The 14481-nt window shown below is 44.0% G+C and overlaps 2 protein-coding genes across 5 annotated transcripts in view; one reads left to right on the forward strand and one right to left on the reverse strand.

The window, feature by feature from the left end:
- Window positions 1–7451, reverse strand: part of LOC119171692 (acetylcholinesterase-like) — a 96728-nt gene extending 89277 nt beyond the window's left edge. The window contains exons 1-3 of one of the 2 annotated variants that reach the window (XM_075892267.1): window positions 7270–7451; window positions 6035–6153; window positions 3341–3560 (exon numbers count right to left, since the gene is read on the reverse strand). The gene's annotated coding sequence lies outside the window, so the exon portion shown is untranslated. The remainder of the gene's footprint in view (window positions 1–3340; window positions 3561–6034; window positions 6154–7269) is intronic. The other variant, XM_075892268.1, reaches the window with a different exon arrangement.
- The window catches only part of LOC119171693 (acetylcholinesterase), a 62273-nt gene that overhangs the window by 30794 nt on the left and 16998 nt on the right, over window positions 1–14481 (forward strand). The window contains exons 1-2 of one of the 3 annotated variants that reach the window (XM_037422503.2): window positions 7674–7793; window positions 14084–14474. In XM_037422503.2, the coding sequence (XP_037278400.2) occupies window positions 14470–14474 (5 nt within the window). In that variant the 5' untranslated portion in view covers window positions 7674–7793; window positions 14084–14469. Of the gene's footprint in view, window positions 1–7673; window positions 7794–14083; window positions 14475–14481 lie in introns of those variants that run through there. The other 2 variants (XM_037422502.2, XM_037422505.2) reach the window with 2 other exon arrangements.

A 14481-nucleotide genomic window follows, 5' to 3' on the forward strand; every position in this document is an offset into this window, starting at 1 on the left:
GGCGTGGTATATCCACTTAACGTGCGGGGGTGTTACATCGGATAAATGGGCAGGTTGTGCAAACATTAAGTTGAAAGAACGTGAACACTCATAGAACACAAGAGGGTATACGCTTCTCATTTAGCTTCTCATGTAACACTTGTGGATGCTAACTGAAATTCAATGAGAATATTGTTTTGAATAAACACAACAATAAGTTTATCAGAGTGAAACGGTGCTTACTATTTCAGAGAACAATCTGGTTCATGCATTAGTGAACCATCAGTGGCATTGCTTGATCGTGACTATGAGTTTTAGGACTAGTAAATGGGACTTTGATGTATTACATTGTTTGTGTGTTTGTGGTGTGGTCGTTTTGTTTTTGTCGATACGCAATGATTTCTGCGTTCCTCTAGTTCGTGCATTCGAGAAGCTTACAGTAGTTGGTCTTATGAGTGCCGTTTCTCATATAATATATTCAGTTGCGAGTTGAGCGCTGTGTTTTTGCCTTTTTACTCTGTTCGTGTATAGTTTTGTTGCAGTTTAATAAATGAAGTACGACAAACTAGCCCAAGCTTCAATCTTGTTACGATCTCGACTAAACTTTCCAGCATATTACAGTTCAACAGTATGCAATGAGAGCATACAAAAACTGGCACACATAAGCATAAGGAGAGTATATATTTCCTTGCAGATGATCACCAAAAGTACGTGGCAAGCAAACACCATTTAGAGTAAAACAAAAACAGAGAAATGCTGACAAAAAAAACTCACCAAAAGCAAAGTTACAATCTGGCATTCTATATACCAGTTCACGAAGAAATCATGAAGCGCATACCTGTAAACAAAAATGTTAATACTTTATTGCGTCAAAAAATTTGATACACTTGGAGGAATGTTATTCTCGGCATCTGGGTAGCGTAATTCGTGGGTGTTCTTGCTTCGACTTTTTTTTCGTGGCCCGTAAAGGATACCCAGAGGACCATTAGGCTAACTCTGTTATATATGTGCGCATTGATATATTGTTCGTTATTCCGCATTTACATGTAGTAACTAGGCATTAAATACCGGAGGAATGGAAGCATTATAGAAGAGCTATGCAGAATGATCTCTAGGTAAGCTACAAATGAAGCGCAGACTTTTTTTTTGAAGGACGTAGAAGTTTTTTAAAGATGTGTGCGCTCAAGTGCCACATGCGAGTTGGCAGTCATTCACTTGTGACATAAACAAATATTTGAAAAGAAAAAAAAGTGATATTGAACCACTACGTTAGTCTAGTGGCTAAGTCACTCGGCTGCTGACTTGCAGGTGACGGGATCAAATCAAGACCACGGCCGCAGCATTTCAGATGAAGGCGGAAATGTTGTAAGCCCGTTTGCTTAGATTTCGGAGCACGTTAAAGAACCTCGGGTAATAAAAATTTCCGATGTCTCCACTACGGCGTCTTTCATAATCATATGCTGGTTCTGGGTCGTTAAACCCGAACAATAATTGAATAGGCTATATTCACCGGAGTAACGTAATTATTGCGCTAGAGAAGACTAATAAAACGCGAGACACCTAAACAGGCGTAATCGATATGCACATGCTATAAGCACATCTTTTGAAAACGAAACTTCCATAGTTTTAAATGTCGTACCATTTATGTTTCTGGAACTATAAGTTAAAACGATTGACAGAATAATGCAGTTTTGCTTTTAGGGCAAAAAATAATTACGTTCTTTTCAGCCACATTAGTCGCATTCAGTTGCTATTATAACGTCCTTGCGTGACAAGCATTTCACTGGTTTTTGTTACATAGTTCCGACGCACACCGCACGTGTGCACAAAGCACGACTGCACGCACCTGACCAGCGAATACGTTAGCGTTTATTCCTCCCACTTCAAAGAGCATAAATAGCAAGTGAAGGGGAAATGGAAGAGAGAGCGATCGAAAGGCGCATGCGCCACCAGTGTGTGCAGAGCAGCTTGATACGGACTGACGTCACTTTACAACAGCTTTCTTAATCAATCAGTCAGGTATTTTATCGTTAAAATGCCCACGGAGTCGTCGGGTGTATACCATAGAATGAGTTATCGTGAAAAGTAACGGTGTCGTTAATATATAATCTAACAAGAACGGCCCCGGTACAATTCCGTGTAGCACAACTGACGTAAGACCCAATGCTTGTGATCAGTGCCCATAAACGCAAATATACGGACGTAGATGCGACAAATAAGAACTCACATTTCAAGAGCACGCCCACGAATCCCATAGCTTTCAAGCTCGGTGAGAATTATAATGTGATTTAAGCTGTCGAAAGCTGTCTTAAGGTAAATGAAGACGGCTTGTACTAGACTTGTTTTTCTTGAACAATTAATTATAATGGTTGCGGTTTAATGTCCCGAAACCACCAAATAATTATGAATGACGCCGTAGTGGAGGGCTTCCGAAACATCGACCATATGGGCTTCTTTAACGTTTTCCTAAATTTACGCACACGGGCCCCAATCATTTTCGCCTGCATAAAAAATGCGGCCGGGATGGAATCGCGCTACTTTCTTGAATGTTTATCGAACGCACAGTCAGTGACCTTTCTTCTCCTCCTCTATTACTTTCCTTCCCCAGTGCAGGGTAGCCCACCAGGGCTCAGCCCTGGTTAACCTCCCTGCCTTTCTCCTTATGTTCTCTCTCTTTTTCTTTCTTTTGCGCAAGTAGCGCAGTTTCAGCCCACCTATTTTTCCTTAAACAATGTTAGAATGGTGTTAGAAGGTTGGTCGCTCAATGAAACGGGAGAAGGCGTGAGGCGGAGGCAGGAAATTGGGTGGCCAGATGAAATGAAGTTTGCAGGTGTAACGTGGCAGTAGAAAACACAGGGCCAGATTGACTTCAGACACGCTGTCACTCGTATCCAAACGATAGTTCACGCTTGCCTCGAGAGAGCACCCGCCACGCTGGTCTACTGGGAATGGTGCTCGACTGCTCCCCAGAAGGTTGCGGGATCGAATCCTGGCCGCGTCGGCCACGTTTAATAAAGGCGAAAATGCTCGAAGTCCGTGTACTTTGATTTAGGTGCACGTTAAAGAACCCCAGCTGGTCGAAATTTCCAAAGCCAGTCACCACCGTGTCCCTCATAATCGTATCGTGATTTTGGGGGAGTTAAACCACAAACATCATTATTCCTTGAGAGAGCCAATTTCGAGGCGAAGTTCCCTTCAAAATTCATTGAACCGTTTCCCAATTTCTTTGAGTTTCTCAAACATAATTCCTAATCTGCAGCCCATAGGTAGTAGGAAAAACACACACACTGAAATGCTGTGTTCAGCAGCAGTGTTCTAGGAGCAGGTAAAAAAAGAAAAGATCAGTATATAGTCTTTTCACCTGCTAATACGTGAGAGCAGGGAGAAGCTGCATCCGAGGAACACACCGCCGCCGAAGCAAGCTCGGTAAAGGCACGCTGCATCTTTTTATCGGCAGGCGACTGTACACGCAGGCGCGGCAGTGCAAACGATGCTGTGGTTTCTTCTCCTTGGTCGGTGATCACGTGGTATTTTTCGTAGCTAGGTGGCTTCGGACAGCTACGCTCGACGCAATCGATGCGCTGCAAATACGCAACAGACGGGTTTGAATGCATCTGAGGAATACACCGCTGATGATCAATTGAACCATGCATTATAGTTACACCAATTTAGAGGGCTCTACCTTTATTAGAAGGAAAAAAAAAAAGTGAAGTATACAGTGAATAACTGGAAATTGCCCTAGTTCAGCTGGAGTAGACTGCTGCACCAGGGGCAACTTGACGCAAAAGGAAGCCGACCAATTATGGTCGTGGGACGTTGTAAGTACACGCTGTGTTTGTCGTCTCCACTTCTATGGTCTGTTGTTCCACCGTTTCGTTTCGTTAATTTCACCTGCAGTTATTAACCGCGGGCTATAGTAATGGACAGACGAGCGGTTTTATTTTTGCATTTTTCTCCCATGAAAACGAGGTTGCCGCCATCGAGAATTGAAGAATGTACCTCACGCTCAATAGCAAAGTATAACGCAGCCCCCTGAGCCATCGCGTAGGGCTACGAACTGATGAAAAAAAACACAAAAAACAACAAAAAACATGTCCCAGAGCATGTGTGTTCTTTGGTTCACTCGCGTAATTGGCCTATGCGCTTCTTTTTAGAGTGCACCTCTTAAGCACGTCACGGTCTTCGTGGCCGTCAGTAGCGTAACCGATTGAAATGTAAAAATACTATCAGAAAAAAGAAACACATCTAGGATCGAACGCCATTGGAGCTCGGGCCTTCTGCGTGGCAGTCGAGTATCCTGCCACAGAACTACACTGCATGGGGATAGAAATTTGTATATATATTCTATACAGGCATCATTCCGGGCAAGGAATTGGTTTAACCTACGTTATACAGCGTGACAGAAGAGTAAAATGAAAGCCAGCCATCACTCATTGCTATATTCACCCATTGTGTGTGTCGTTTAATGCTTTCCACGCTCTGCAAAGTGCTCAGCCACAATTCTTCATCGTCATCAGCCTCATGCAACATCACACAAAGTGCACGTGATGCCTTACAGATGCGTAGCGGTACTTCACTTATCCGCAGGAAGACAAATACTGGCGTAGTGGGTGCTATCCTACATCAAACATACTGTAATTAATGGAATGGCCCAAAACTTCAAACACAATTGGCCTCAGCCCAGCACGAAGCTGCGCTTATAATTCGCGTAAGGTATCGTAATCGTCGGTGAATATTTGCTAGTTTTATTTGCGTACGGTGCTTTGTGTAACTATCGCGTTTACGTGGAGAATGTGACTGCATTTCCGAATCTCGCGAGCTGGTTTGGGGCAAACCTTTGTGCAACGTCCACAGCCCGTGTTTTCCTCCCCAAGAAACTAAATTTCGTCCCACCAAAACAACGTTGGTCAAGGGCATTTTTTTTTTCATTTTAGGGACCTTGTTTTCAACATCTAGGGCAGCTAGATAGTGCGATACATTTTCATTACGTAACACTTCACATCGTCTACATCAGAGCGCGAAGCTTTTCAAGGAGCGTCAGTGCGGATCACTGATTTGGCATCCAAGCACACATTCCGGTGCGTCGGAGAGATCGGGAAGAAGAGGTAGAAAAAAAAAAGAAGACTTGAAGATGTTCCAAAATCAATCCTTAGAACCGTTAACACAAGAGGACGCGCCGAAGTCATAGAAATGCGACTGATAAAAAAAAATCACGATACACTAAGTTAAAAAACTTGCAACGACATGGTCATTATTTTTTATTTGCAGAGATAGTATTGCTGTTATGTACAAGCGATCCATGGTGATTGAGGGTACATCCTTATTGCACAAGACAAGAAAATACCAATAAAAATATTACTGATATTTCATAGCAACTAAGTCTAGCAGGCATCTTACGAGCCGATCTTATCTGGCCTGACATTCTGCTTAAAGTGGTGAACCAGGTAGACAAAGTTTTTAATGTACTATTTTTTGCTTCTTTGTGTGTGCGTGTGTTTTTGTTGTAAGGTGGCACTTTGTCGTTCTTTGCTCGAAACAAAATAGACAAGCAGTGTTTTAAATTAAATGCGTCTTAAACAGGAAATTGGCGTCATCATTGTCATAAGCTACTCCTCGCCTGACAAAACTGTATACGATAAAGAGTGAATATACTGGAGAGCACAAAAGAGGGTAAAATATCGCTCCTTCAGAAAAAAAAAAGAACGTGCTGAAGAGAGCAAACAAACACGAAGGGATTCACAGAGCCATCCAAATGAACAAATATTCACAAAAAAGAGGCTAAAAATGCAAACATGCAGTGCACAACAAGCGTTTTCACTGTAGTTTTTATTTCTACTTGGTTGAACAATAATAATTGGAACCCTTGTTTTTATCTTTTAGTATTTTTTTCTTTACAAATGATCTCTTCAGCCTGGCTACTATACGTGCCTACAGAACATAAAGACCCCTGAAAAACGTTTAGCCTGTTCCACAGTGTAACATATGTATCTTAAACTGGGACCTGTTTACAATTATGACAAGTCGAACAGGGAGTATGTCTACGATTTAAACTTACGCCATGAAGAATCGCCCACGTCAGTTTCCTCTTCCTTGACTTACAGTGATATTCCTTATTCATGCACTTCTCATCACTTCAGGCCTTCGCTTTGCATTGATCATTAGTCTTGCGTCAATCTGAAGACAGTACACAGTAAACACGCACAAGTTTACTCACCTACTCTGCCGTGATAATGTCTCTTAAAGTAACGCCTGTTATTTACATTACATGCTCACTGCGTCGTGCACAACTTCTAGCAAGTTAAATCCTCCTACCAAGGCTACAGGCTCTTCCTCGTAGGTATTAGCACCAAAAAGGTGCAGGTGTCAAATATGTTTATAGTGGGAAATACTATTAAACTGCCATTCATGGTTTGAGAGTGACATAGTATAAATAAAGAAGCAAGAATTCGTTAGTCCGGGTATTTATTAAGGACCCAAGATAATTAAGAGCAGTTGAGAGCACCACGTTGGATCAAGAGAAGATCAGCGAGTCATGGGGAGGCCTAAATAAGATGGCCAAAGGAGATAAAAACGTGTGAGGTGATAACGTAGCCTCAGAAAGAACAGGCCGAATTCATTTGGAAATGCAAGGGAAGAAACTTTTTCCTGCAGTAGCTCCAGTAGGCGTAGTCAGGGTGATGGTGATAATGATGGCCAGACGTGCTACTTTGCCGGGCTTTTGAGCCTATCAAAATTTACGAAAGTTGCTCTGGAAGAACGATTAACGCCAATAAATTCATGTCTAAGTCTATTTGAAGCTATTGACGGTATACTTTTTTTCCACAGGCCGTATTAAGCCATCTGAATGAATCCCCCACGTTTATATTTTTTGTCGTAGTTCACAAAACAACAAAGCTTTTTGAATTACGTTTTCGCAATGTTCGCAACATTAAATTACATAACATCTGTCAAACTTCAAACTGCTATCTCGCAAAACGTAGTACTTTCGCTTTTTCAAAAGCATACAATATTACCACTCTCGTGACTTGAAACTTTGCGTTACAAAGTGTTACCAATTTCTAGCGTTGCCGTTCTTCTTACCCACCACCGTTTGAAGAAAGCATAGCAGTTTGCTTTAGAAGGTCATGGTAAATGCAAATACACGCACGTAGCATGGTCATGACAGCAAGTGACATTTCTCTAATCAACATTCTGAGAATGACCACAGCACAACAACGTGGAACTTAGATTCCCATCGTTGGTAACTGCCAAGATGAGCAGCTATAATATAGTATAACAAAAGAAACATACATTCGCGACACGAAGCAATGTCCAGAGCGAGAACAGGTCCTTGAATTACCACATGGACAGATGAACCGGCAAAGGAATGTTACACCTTAAACAGCCTCCGCTTTGCCAGTACGATGTGTCTAAATTTGGAGCCGCGACATGATGTCGTGCGAGCATAACAGCCACTCCTATTTTTCTACCGACTGGCAAGAACATTGAATTTTAAAGAGTCTGCCGCTCTTAGAATACCGGCTAGGATCCTTGAAAATGTGCCGCACCGACTTGGATGGAGAGCTTATACACTGAATTATTGCCAACGAGACGGTGCAAACGATAAACAGAAACACACTGGTTGTACTTGAACCAGTTTCACTTATTCAGGTTCGATTCCCACACGAAAAACATAAAAGAAAAAGAAAAAAATACATAGTCGATGAACCACCATGCAATGGGATTATTCTCTCATCATGAGTTGCCGCCGGTTGCAGAATACTCGGAGAAGTGGCTCTTACCGAGAATGAATTTGGTGCAACGGAAAGTTTGCGGTGAGTTTCGCCAGTTCGTGGAAATATTTAAGTTGCTGCAAAGAGCTCACCTATGTTGCAAAATAACGTATATACAGGGTGCCCCAGCAATTTTTAGCCAAAGTTTAAGAATATGCCGACCCACGCAATTACGACATGACCAAATGCATGTTGCTGACCGTTGCATCACGCAGTTAGTCGGGCGGTTTTTAAAACAGTCCGACTAACTTTACCTAATTATCAGTTAAATAAATTTATTAGAAAGACTAATAATTCACATATATAAAGTTCGGAACTGTCTAATTGGACGTTTCGCTAACTAATCAACAACTTTATCGTTAAAATTTTTCATGCATCTCTGTTCCTTCAAAAGTTAGTTAAAAAAACAGATTCATTTAAACAGTATTTTAGGACACAAAAAAAGTCGGACAAACTCCAGGCAATGGTCAGCAATACGCATTTGGTTGCGTCGTAATTGCGTGTGCCGGCATATTTTTAAACTCTGGCTAAAGATAGCTGGGCCAGCCTGTATAGTTAGGGTAGAATTCTTTTGGTATTACTGAAGAATCTATATGACGCCGTATTCTGTCTTGATTTCTGTTAGTGTGTTTGTTCATGGAATGCAAGTATAGTCTAATTGCCAGTGCGATTTCACACTTACGCATAGTTTCGATGGGAATGTAATTTAGAAATATTGCGCAGCACGCCATTTGTAATACGCGTTCATTGTTCGATTGCACCATTAGTTCTGCAAATGACCTGCGCTCTGATGGTGTCGTGATTAAGTTATCGTGTAACTCGATCTTTCAAACACAAAATATAGCTTGTATCATTGCTTTTTTTTAATTCACACTCTGACTTGGTCCTAATTTGCAAATTGTTCAGCCGAGTTTCGACGTTTTGAAGGCTGGAGTTTCAGCTTCAACATTTCGTGTAACTACGGTCAGCACATGAAGGTAGTTTCAACAGGTAACCTATATATATTCAGTTTAGCGTATAGGAAGAGCTGCATCCCTTTATTTTTCCTTCATGCGCGTTGGAATATATTTATATGCTACACACAGTGCATCTTCGATATTAATTTGATGTTCGAAGTCGAGATAGCACAAGTCAGAGTTAGGAACAGCGTTTTGTAACGTTGACAAATGTCTATTTGATAGCTTATAATGTGCGCACTTCAAACATCGTAGTGAACTTTAAACTATTCTAGGGCATTTTTATAATTGATGGCAGGCTACTGTATTTTTTTCTGTTTTCTCAGCTTTTGACAGAAACATAGGCATGCTAACATGCACGTACGTACAGGGATTCATACGATAACAGATACTCCAGTCTCTCTTTTTTTTTGCTGATATGTCCGTGTTATTTCGATTAGGTTTTAGCAACATGAATCACCCCGTCGACTTTCTCAATCTTTTGTCCTTCTGTGCGTTCATCTGTTGCACAAAAACAATCGAAAAACACTATAGAAACAGAGGACGTCAAATGTTTCTCGAAGGACGACGTCGTGCGTAGTCTATACAGTGGACATGTTAGGTCCTGCCAGCGAAATCAACTGGTCCAGTAGGAAATGTTGCCATCGCTTAGCATGTACAATGGCTGCATGACAGCTCGAATGGCGTGTGCCATAAAGAGAAGCGACGAGTCGACGCTCTCTTCTCATGGGAGTTGTGTGCGTATATAGGGGCGCGACGGGGCTACAGCCTTGACGCTCATGAACTCAGTTAAGCGATGTTTATGGCAGGGTTGACTTCACGGCTCGGTAAAGCGTTAGCTAGAAACATTTCTCACCTTGAGACAAGGTCCGAGGTCAACTTCAAGACCTTTTCACTCATAACAGAAATTCATCGTGTAGGCGTTTCTGCGCGCTCTGTGTCAACATCATTCTACAGGACTTCCCATGACGTCCCAATATGTTTCTCCAAGAAGCGCCTGGACGACTCCAGGTGCTTCCTCTTTTTTACCGCGCTACTTTTGTTTACGACTCTGACTCCTATAGTACATTTTTGTCGCACATTGTTTTTTTTAACATTCGCGTGAATCCTCAGCCACTTGTTGCAAGTTGTCGGCGCAGCGCATGTGGGCTGCAGGTTTGACGATGAACAGCTGACGACAAGGTCATGGCGAATTGAGATCGGTGAAAGTACAAAATTAGCAGGCTGAGTATTGTTGAGGATCTGCGAGCTATTTTTGCGCGTTCCCACAGACACAGGTAGGAGATGGCGGCCCCTCGTGGCATGATGGGGGAGGGGTGAACAGGAAGAGAGAGAGAGAAAAGTCGCAACGAAGAGACACTGACTGTAGCATTGTACCCGAGAACATGTCCTGTGAAGATAATATCAGGGCGTCAAAAAATATCAGGTGTAAATAAAGAGCTCGTCATCATATTCTTGTAAGAAACAGGGGCCTAATTCACGGAACTTCTCTTTCGCGAGTGTGTTTTCATGTTCGTCAGCTGGTTTCGCTAATGAAATGTCCCTTACCGCGATTGGCCTAAATATTTCCCTACTTAAATACTTACTCTAAGACATTTTTATGAATATGGGCTCAGTAGGTGTTACCAAAACTGAGCTTGATACGCTTGAAATACCAATCGTAAGCTCGAAAACTAGCTTCTTGCATTTGATATATTGTGAAAGTACACTTATACCTTTGATGCATAAACTCACCAACGCTAACTGAGAAAAAAAACAAGTTAATTTATATAAAAAAAACAGCTGAAAGTGTGGTTCTTTTTTAGGATTGGCACGGTCGACCAGCTCTCCCTCCCGCGATAATTTGAGCTTTCTTTTTTTGTCAGTAACACATGTCTCTGACTAAGTTGGCGCATCATATTTGACCGAAACTGTTACTTTCCTAAATACAAGAGACAAATGAAGGAATACGGACTGACACAAAAGAAGTTGCATTTTTCAACGACTCGTGTCCTCAGATAAAACAAAAAACAAAAAAAAACGCGGCTCCACGAGGCACTAAGCGAGAGAAGAAACTACCGGCGTTGTAGGCATGACCCGTTTGCGTATGTACACAACCGTACATATGTCCATGTCCTCATTAAGCAGAGAAAGAAATGTTAAGCTTGTCGTTTCTCCAGGACCTCGCTCTAGTTTCGTATTACATCCAATATATAATTACGGGGCGCGAAAGACAACACTTCCTAGCTCACAATGCACAAAGACGTGCTCGAGCTGACGAACACTTGCCCTAATCATCGACTGGCCAACGTTTTCCGAACGCGTTGGACGGCTCGCTTCGTAGTGAGAATGAAGCACGTGCCAGGTTTACACGTATTTACGTAAGACGCCGCTCGTATTTCCCGCCGTTCACCGCTTCTCATTAGGGTCAAGCTCAGTGGTTCCCCTGAGAACTGCCCGTGCCTCGCGGGGCATTATTGTTAGTCGTTCGCACCGACAGCTTCAGCGGGAGCGGCGCCGCACGCTCACACGCAGTCAGGAGCAGCTGACGCTAACGGCACCAGAGCACGCAACCAATACACGCTCGACCGAGGCAGCGGCGTGCTTAAGAGGCACGGCATTGCGATTGGAACGGGTGCACGCTGCAGGCCGCCGCCACACAGTTGGAGCCATTAGCGCTCGCATGTACACGGCCAGATTTCATTGTCAAAGAAGCATCGCCGAGCCCGCGTCGCACCGCCGTAAAGGTCGTTCGGGGTCAAAGAACGGAGCTGTTGTTCGGACACTCAAACCTTCCCACAGCCTCGCCCGACACGAAACCCTCATCACCCTCCTCACCCCCATCTCTTGTGAGCTACTGTTGAGGTGGTAGTGGTGGTAGTGGTTAGAAGGAAGAGGAAAAAAGCACCTAACTTCTGTCTGCCTTCAGGCGACACGGCGCAGTGCCTTATAGGGGTGGGGGGAAGGAGGGATAAAAAGAATAGAAGGAAAATAGATGAAGAAATCGCTCACTGAAGCAGACAATTACGGGGCTCACTTTTCTCTTCCTTTCTCTCTTAAGAATAACTTCTCACGAAACTCGGCGGCGAGCGCCCATGCAGTGCTACGCTCTCGCGTCGAATTAAACACCACCGCTGAACGAGTTTCCGTTGCAAACGACCGCGCTGATTATTCGGCTCGAGCCTTTCGACGTAGCCCGCGTAGCACAACATGTACAGGGTCGGCCACTTATAAGGTGAACACATTCTTAGCGTTCAAACTGGCGTAGCTAGACAGTTTATTCCGCTACAAAAGGGAAGTGCGTAAAATCGTGGGGCCGATAAGACCTCACGGGACGTTAACCAGGAAAGATTCCGGTTGGTTACCCTTCACTGGCGGAACGGGACAGGGGAAGAAAAAGATGGGAGAAGGAGGAGGTCACAAGAAAGGCAGGGAGGGTTTCCAGGGCTGAGCCAGGTTGACTACCCTGTGGTGCAGGGTACGGGAAGAAAGATTGAAAGGGGAAATTAATCAGCGTGGTGTTTCCGACGTTGTAACCGTTTCATGCTCTAGATAGTCAATGCATCTTTACTTACACGAATAAAAAACACTCATATTTCCTGCATTTGCAGTCAAGTAGTCAGACACAGGACTTACTGTGCTTCAACTGCGTCACGGAAAGTTCACTGTGCACTATGAAGAACTTCGTTTTTATTTTTGAAATATCGGCATTTTCTTTCAAGATGGTTTGTAAATGGTGGTGGGTATACTTTGCCTAATGGTTTGCCGCCCGCAATGCGTTTAAAACTATGACCAAACACAAGGCGCAAGCCAAAAACCACGCAACTCTATACACGCAACGGAAAGGCCTGTCTGCAACCTCAAAGGGTGTCAAGCAAGTTTCTGAAGAAAAGCTGACGATTGCTTGTTTCATTGTTGTAACAGGTCGGTAAAACGCTGTTTCGCCTTTTTGTTAATGGTCTAACCACATGGCGCTGGGACCGCAACAGTTAACGCAATTCAGTCACACGCACAGCTTAGTCGCTTCCAAATAGGTTTCGCTGTGGCGACCCACAAACTTACAACAGAATCGAAAGTTGGGCTAGTTGGATATGCAGGGTATATCTCTCTTCCTTTGTGTTTATTCGTGTTCTTGAGTGACAGTTATACCGCATAAGCTTAGAGAACGGAATAATCTTACGTTATAGATGGTTTCAAGGTCACAAGCCTTGTACCCCAAAAAACTTCCGGTTACCTCATTTACCAGCTCCTAAGATCGAAACTGAAAGCATGTTTTCAATTTCTATTGAAGCGTAAGGAAAGTTTCTCTTTCGTTTTTCGCATAAAAGAAACCTCCGTGAAGTACAATGGACTTTTTGTAATTTTTATGTAGGTCAAAAGAACATTTTTTTAAAAATACATTTTGCCAAATATGGGAAGAAAACTGTAGACAATCAGCGGGCTATTTTCTAAAGCTCTTGTGGTCCACTACTGCGATTAGAGCATATCGGTTGACAGAACCGGAAGTTATCAAGGGGCTGTGTTTGTAAACCTTGAAAAGGTCTACACAATCGTCGCGCAGCTATGCGGTTGGGTGAAACAGAGTCGATTGCAAGCTTGTAGTTTCTACGAGCCGCGTACTTCGGAAAGAACGCGTCCATGCTTGCGCTCGGATGCCGACAACGCGAAATTCGATTATGCGCTCATCACCAGGAAAATGAATTACTACGGGACGCCACCCAGCTGCTTCGAACCTGCTACCTCGCTTAATAGTCCCTCGGTTTCATGCTGGAAGAAAGCAATGAACGCAGGAAGTGCGTGAATCAAGGATCGGGATCCCAAAGAGCGGTGGCATTGAATGGATAGATGGGACAGTGGGTCGTGAGTGTATAGGGAAAACTTTATTTCGTCATAAAGCATATGCGAACGATTTCGTGTTAGATGGCCATCAAGCCATAGTTGACGGCAACCTGGGTGGAACACAGCAAGACACGGATGACTGGATCTCAGCTCATCAACACAGTCGCTTACTACTGGATAGAAGGACCACGCATAATAACCACCGGTTGCTACAACATGCAACAGTGTGAAGTAGAAAGTATGCCGGAAGCCCGTCTGGTCAAATATCTTAGAAGCGATACAGACACAGGCAGAATTTATTGTAAAAACCAGTGCGTCCCCAACCGCCATGGGAGAGTCATGTTTCTAAATCTGTGAACATGGCTTCCGGAGTCGAAACGTTAAAACACTGGTTCTTAAAATGATTTTGGTCGTTGTCCTTGCTCCTAACATGCTACAGTCTCACATGGCATGATCATGGGCTGCCGCTGCCTGGATTGTGGCGTGGTCCACTGTTCACTAGGGTCTTCCTGGCGTAAGCCGGACCCTTTCCGCTGTCTGTCCGCTCGGTATTCGCAGGTAACCCTCGCTCACGTACGGCGCTTGACGGCGGACCTTGCTCGCAACGCGCAGCGGAGGACTCGTATATCAACGGCCGTCGCACAAAGCGAGCGGCCCGAGGCACAGAGAGAACTACAGAGAGAGAGTGTCCTGTGGTGGTTCCCCCTGTGGTCCCTCCTCTCTCGACACCTTCGCCACGAAGCGGTGGCGGCGGCGGCCGTGTACCCCTTTCACCCGTATTCAAGGCCCGGCCGAAGGAAGAGGGTAGGCCACAACACAACACACTCGCGCGTCGAAAAGTGCTCCCCGCATGGACTTGGGAATCACTACGCTCCCCGGCAGCTTCCGCGGAGAGGGCGTGTGAAGGATGCTGATCTTGACCGCCGGCCCAGGATAGCCACTTGATGAGGTGGGTG

The sequence above is a fragment of the Rhipicephalus microplus genome, chromosome 4 (assembly GCF_043290135.1).
Source record: "Rhipicephalus microplus isolate Deutch F79 chromosome 4, USDA_Rmic, whole genome shotgun sequence".
NCBI classification, from domain to species: Eukaryota; Metazoa; Arthropoda; class Arachnida; order Ixodida; family Ixodidae; genus Rhipicephalus; species Rhipicephalus microplus.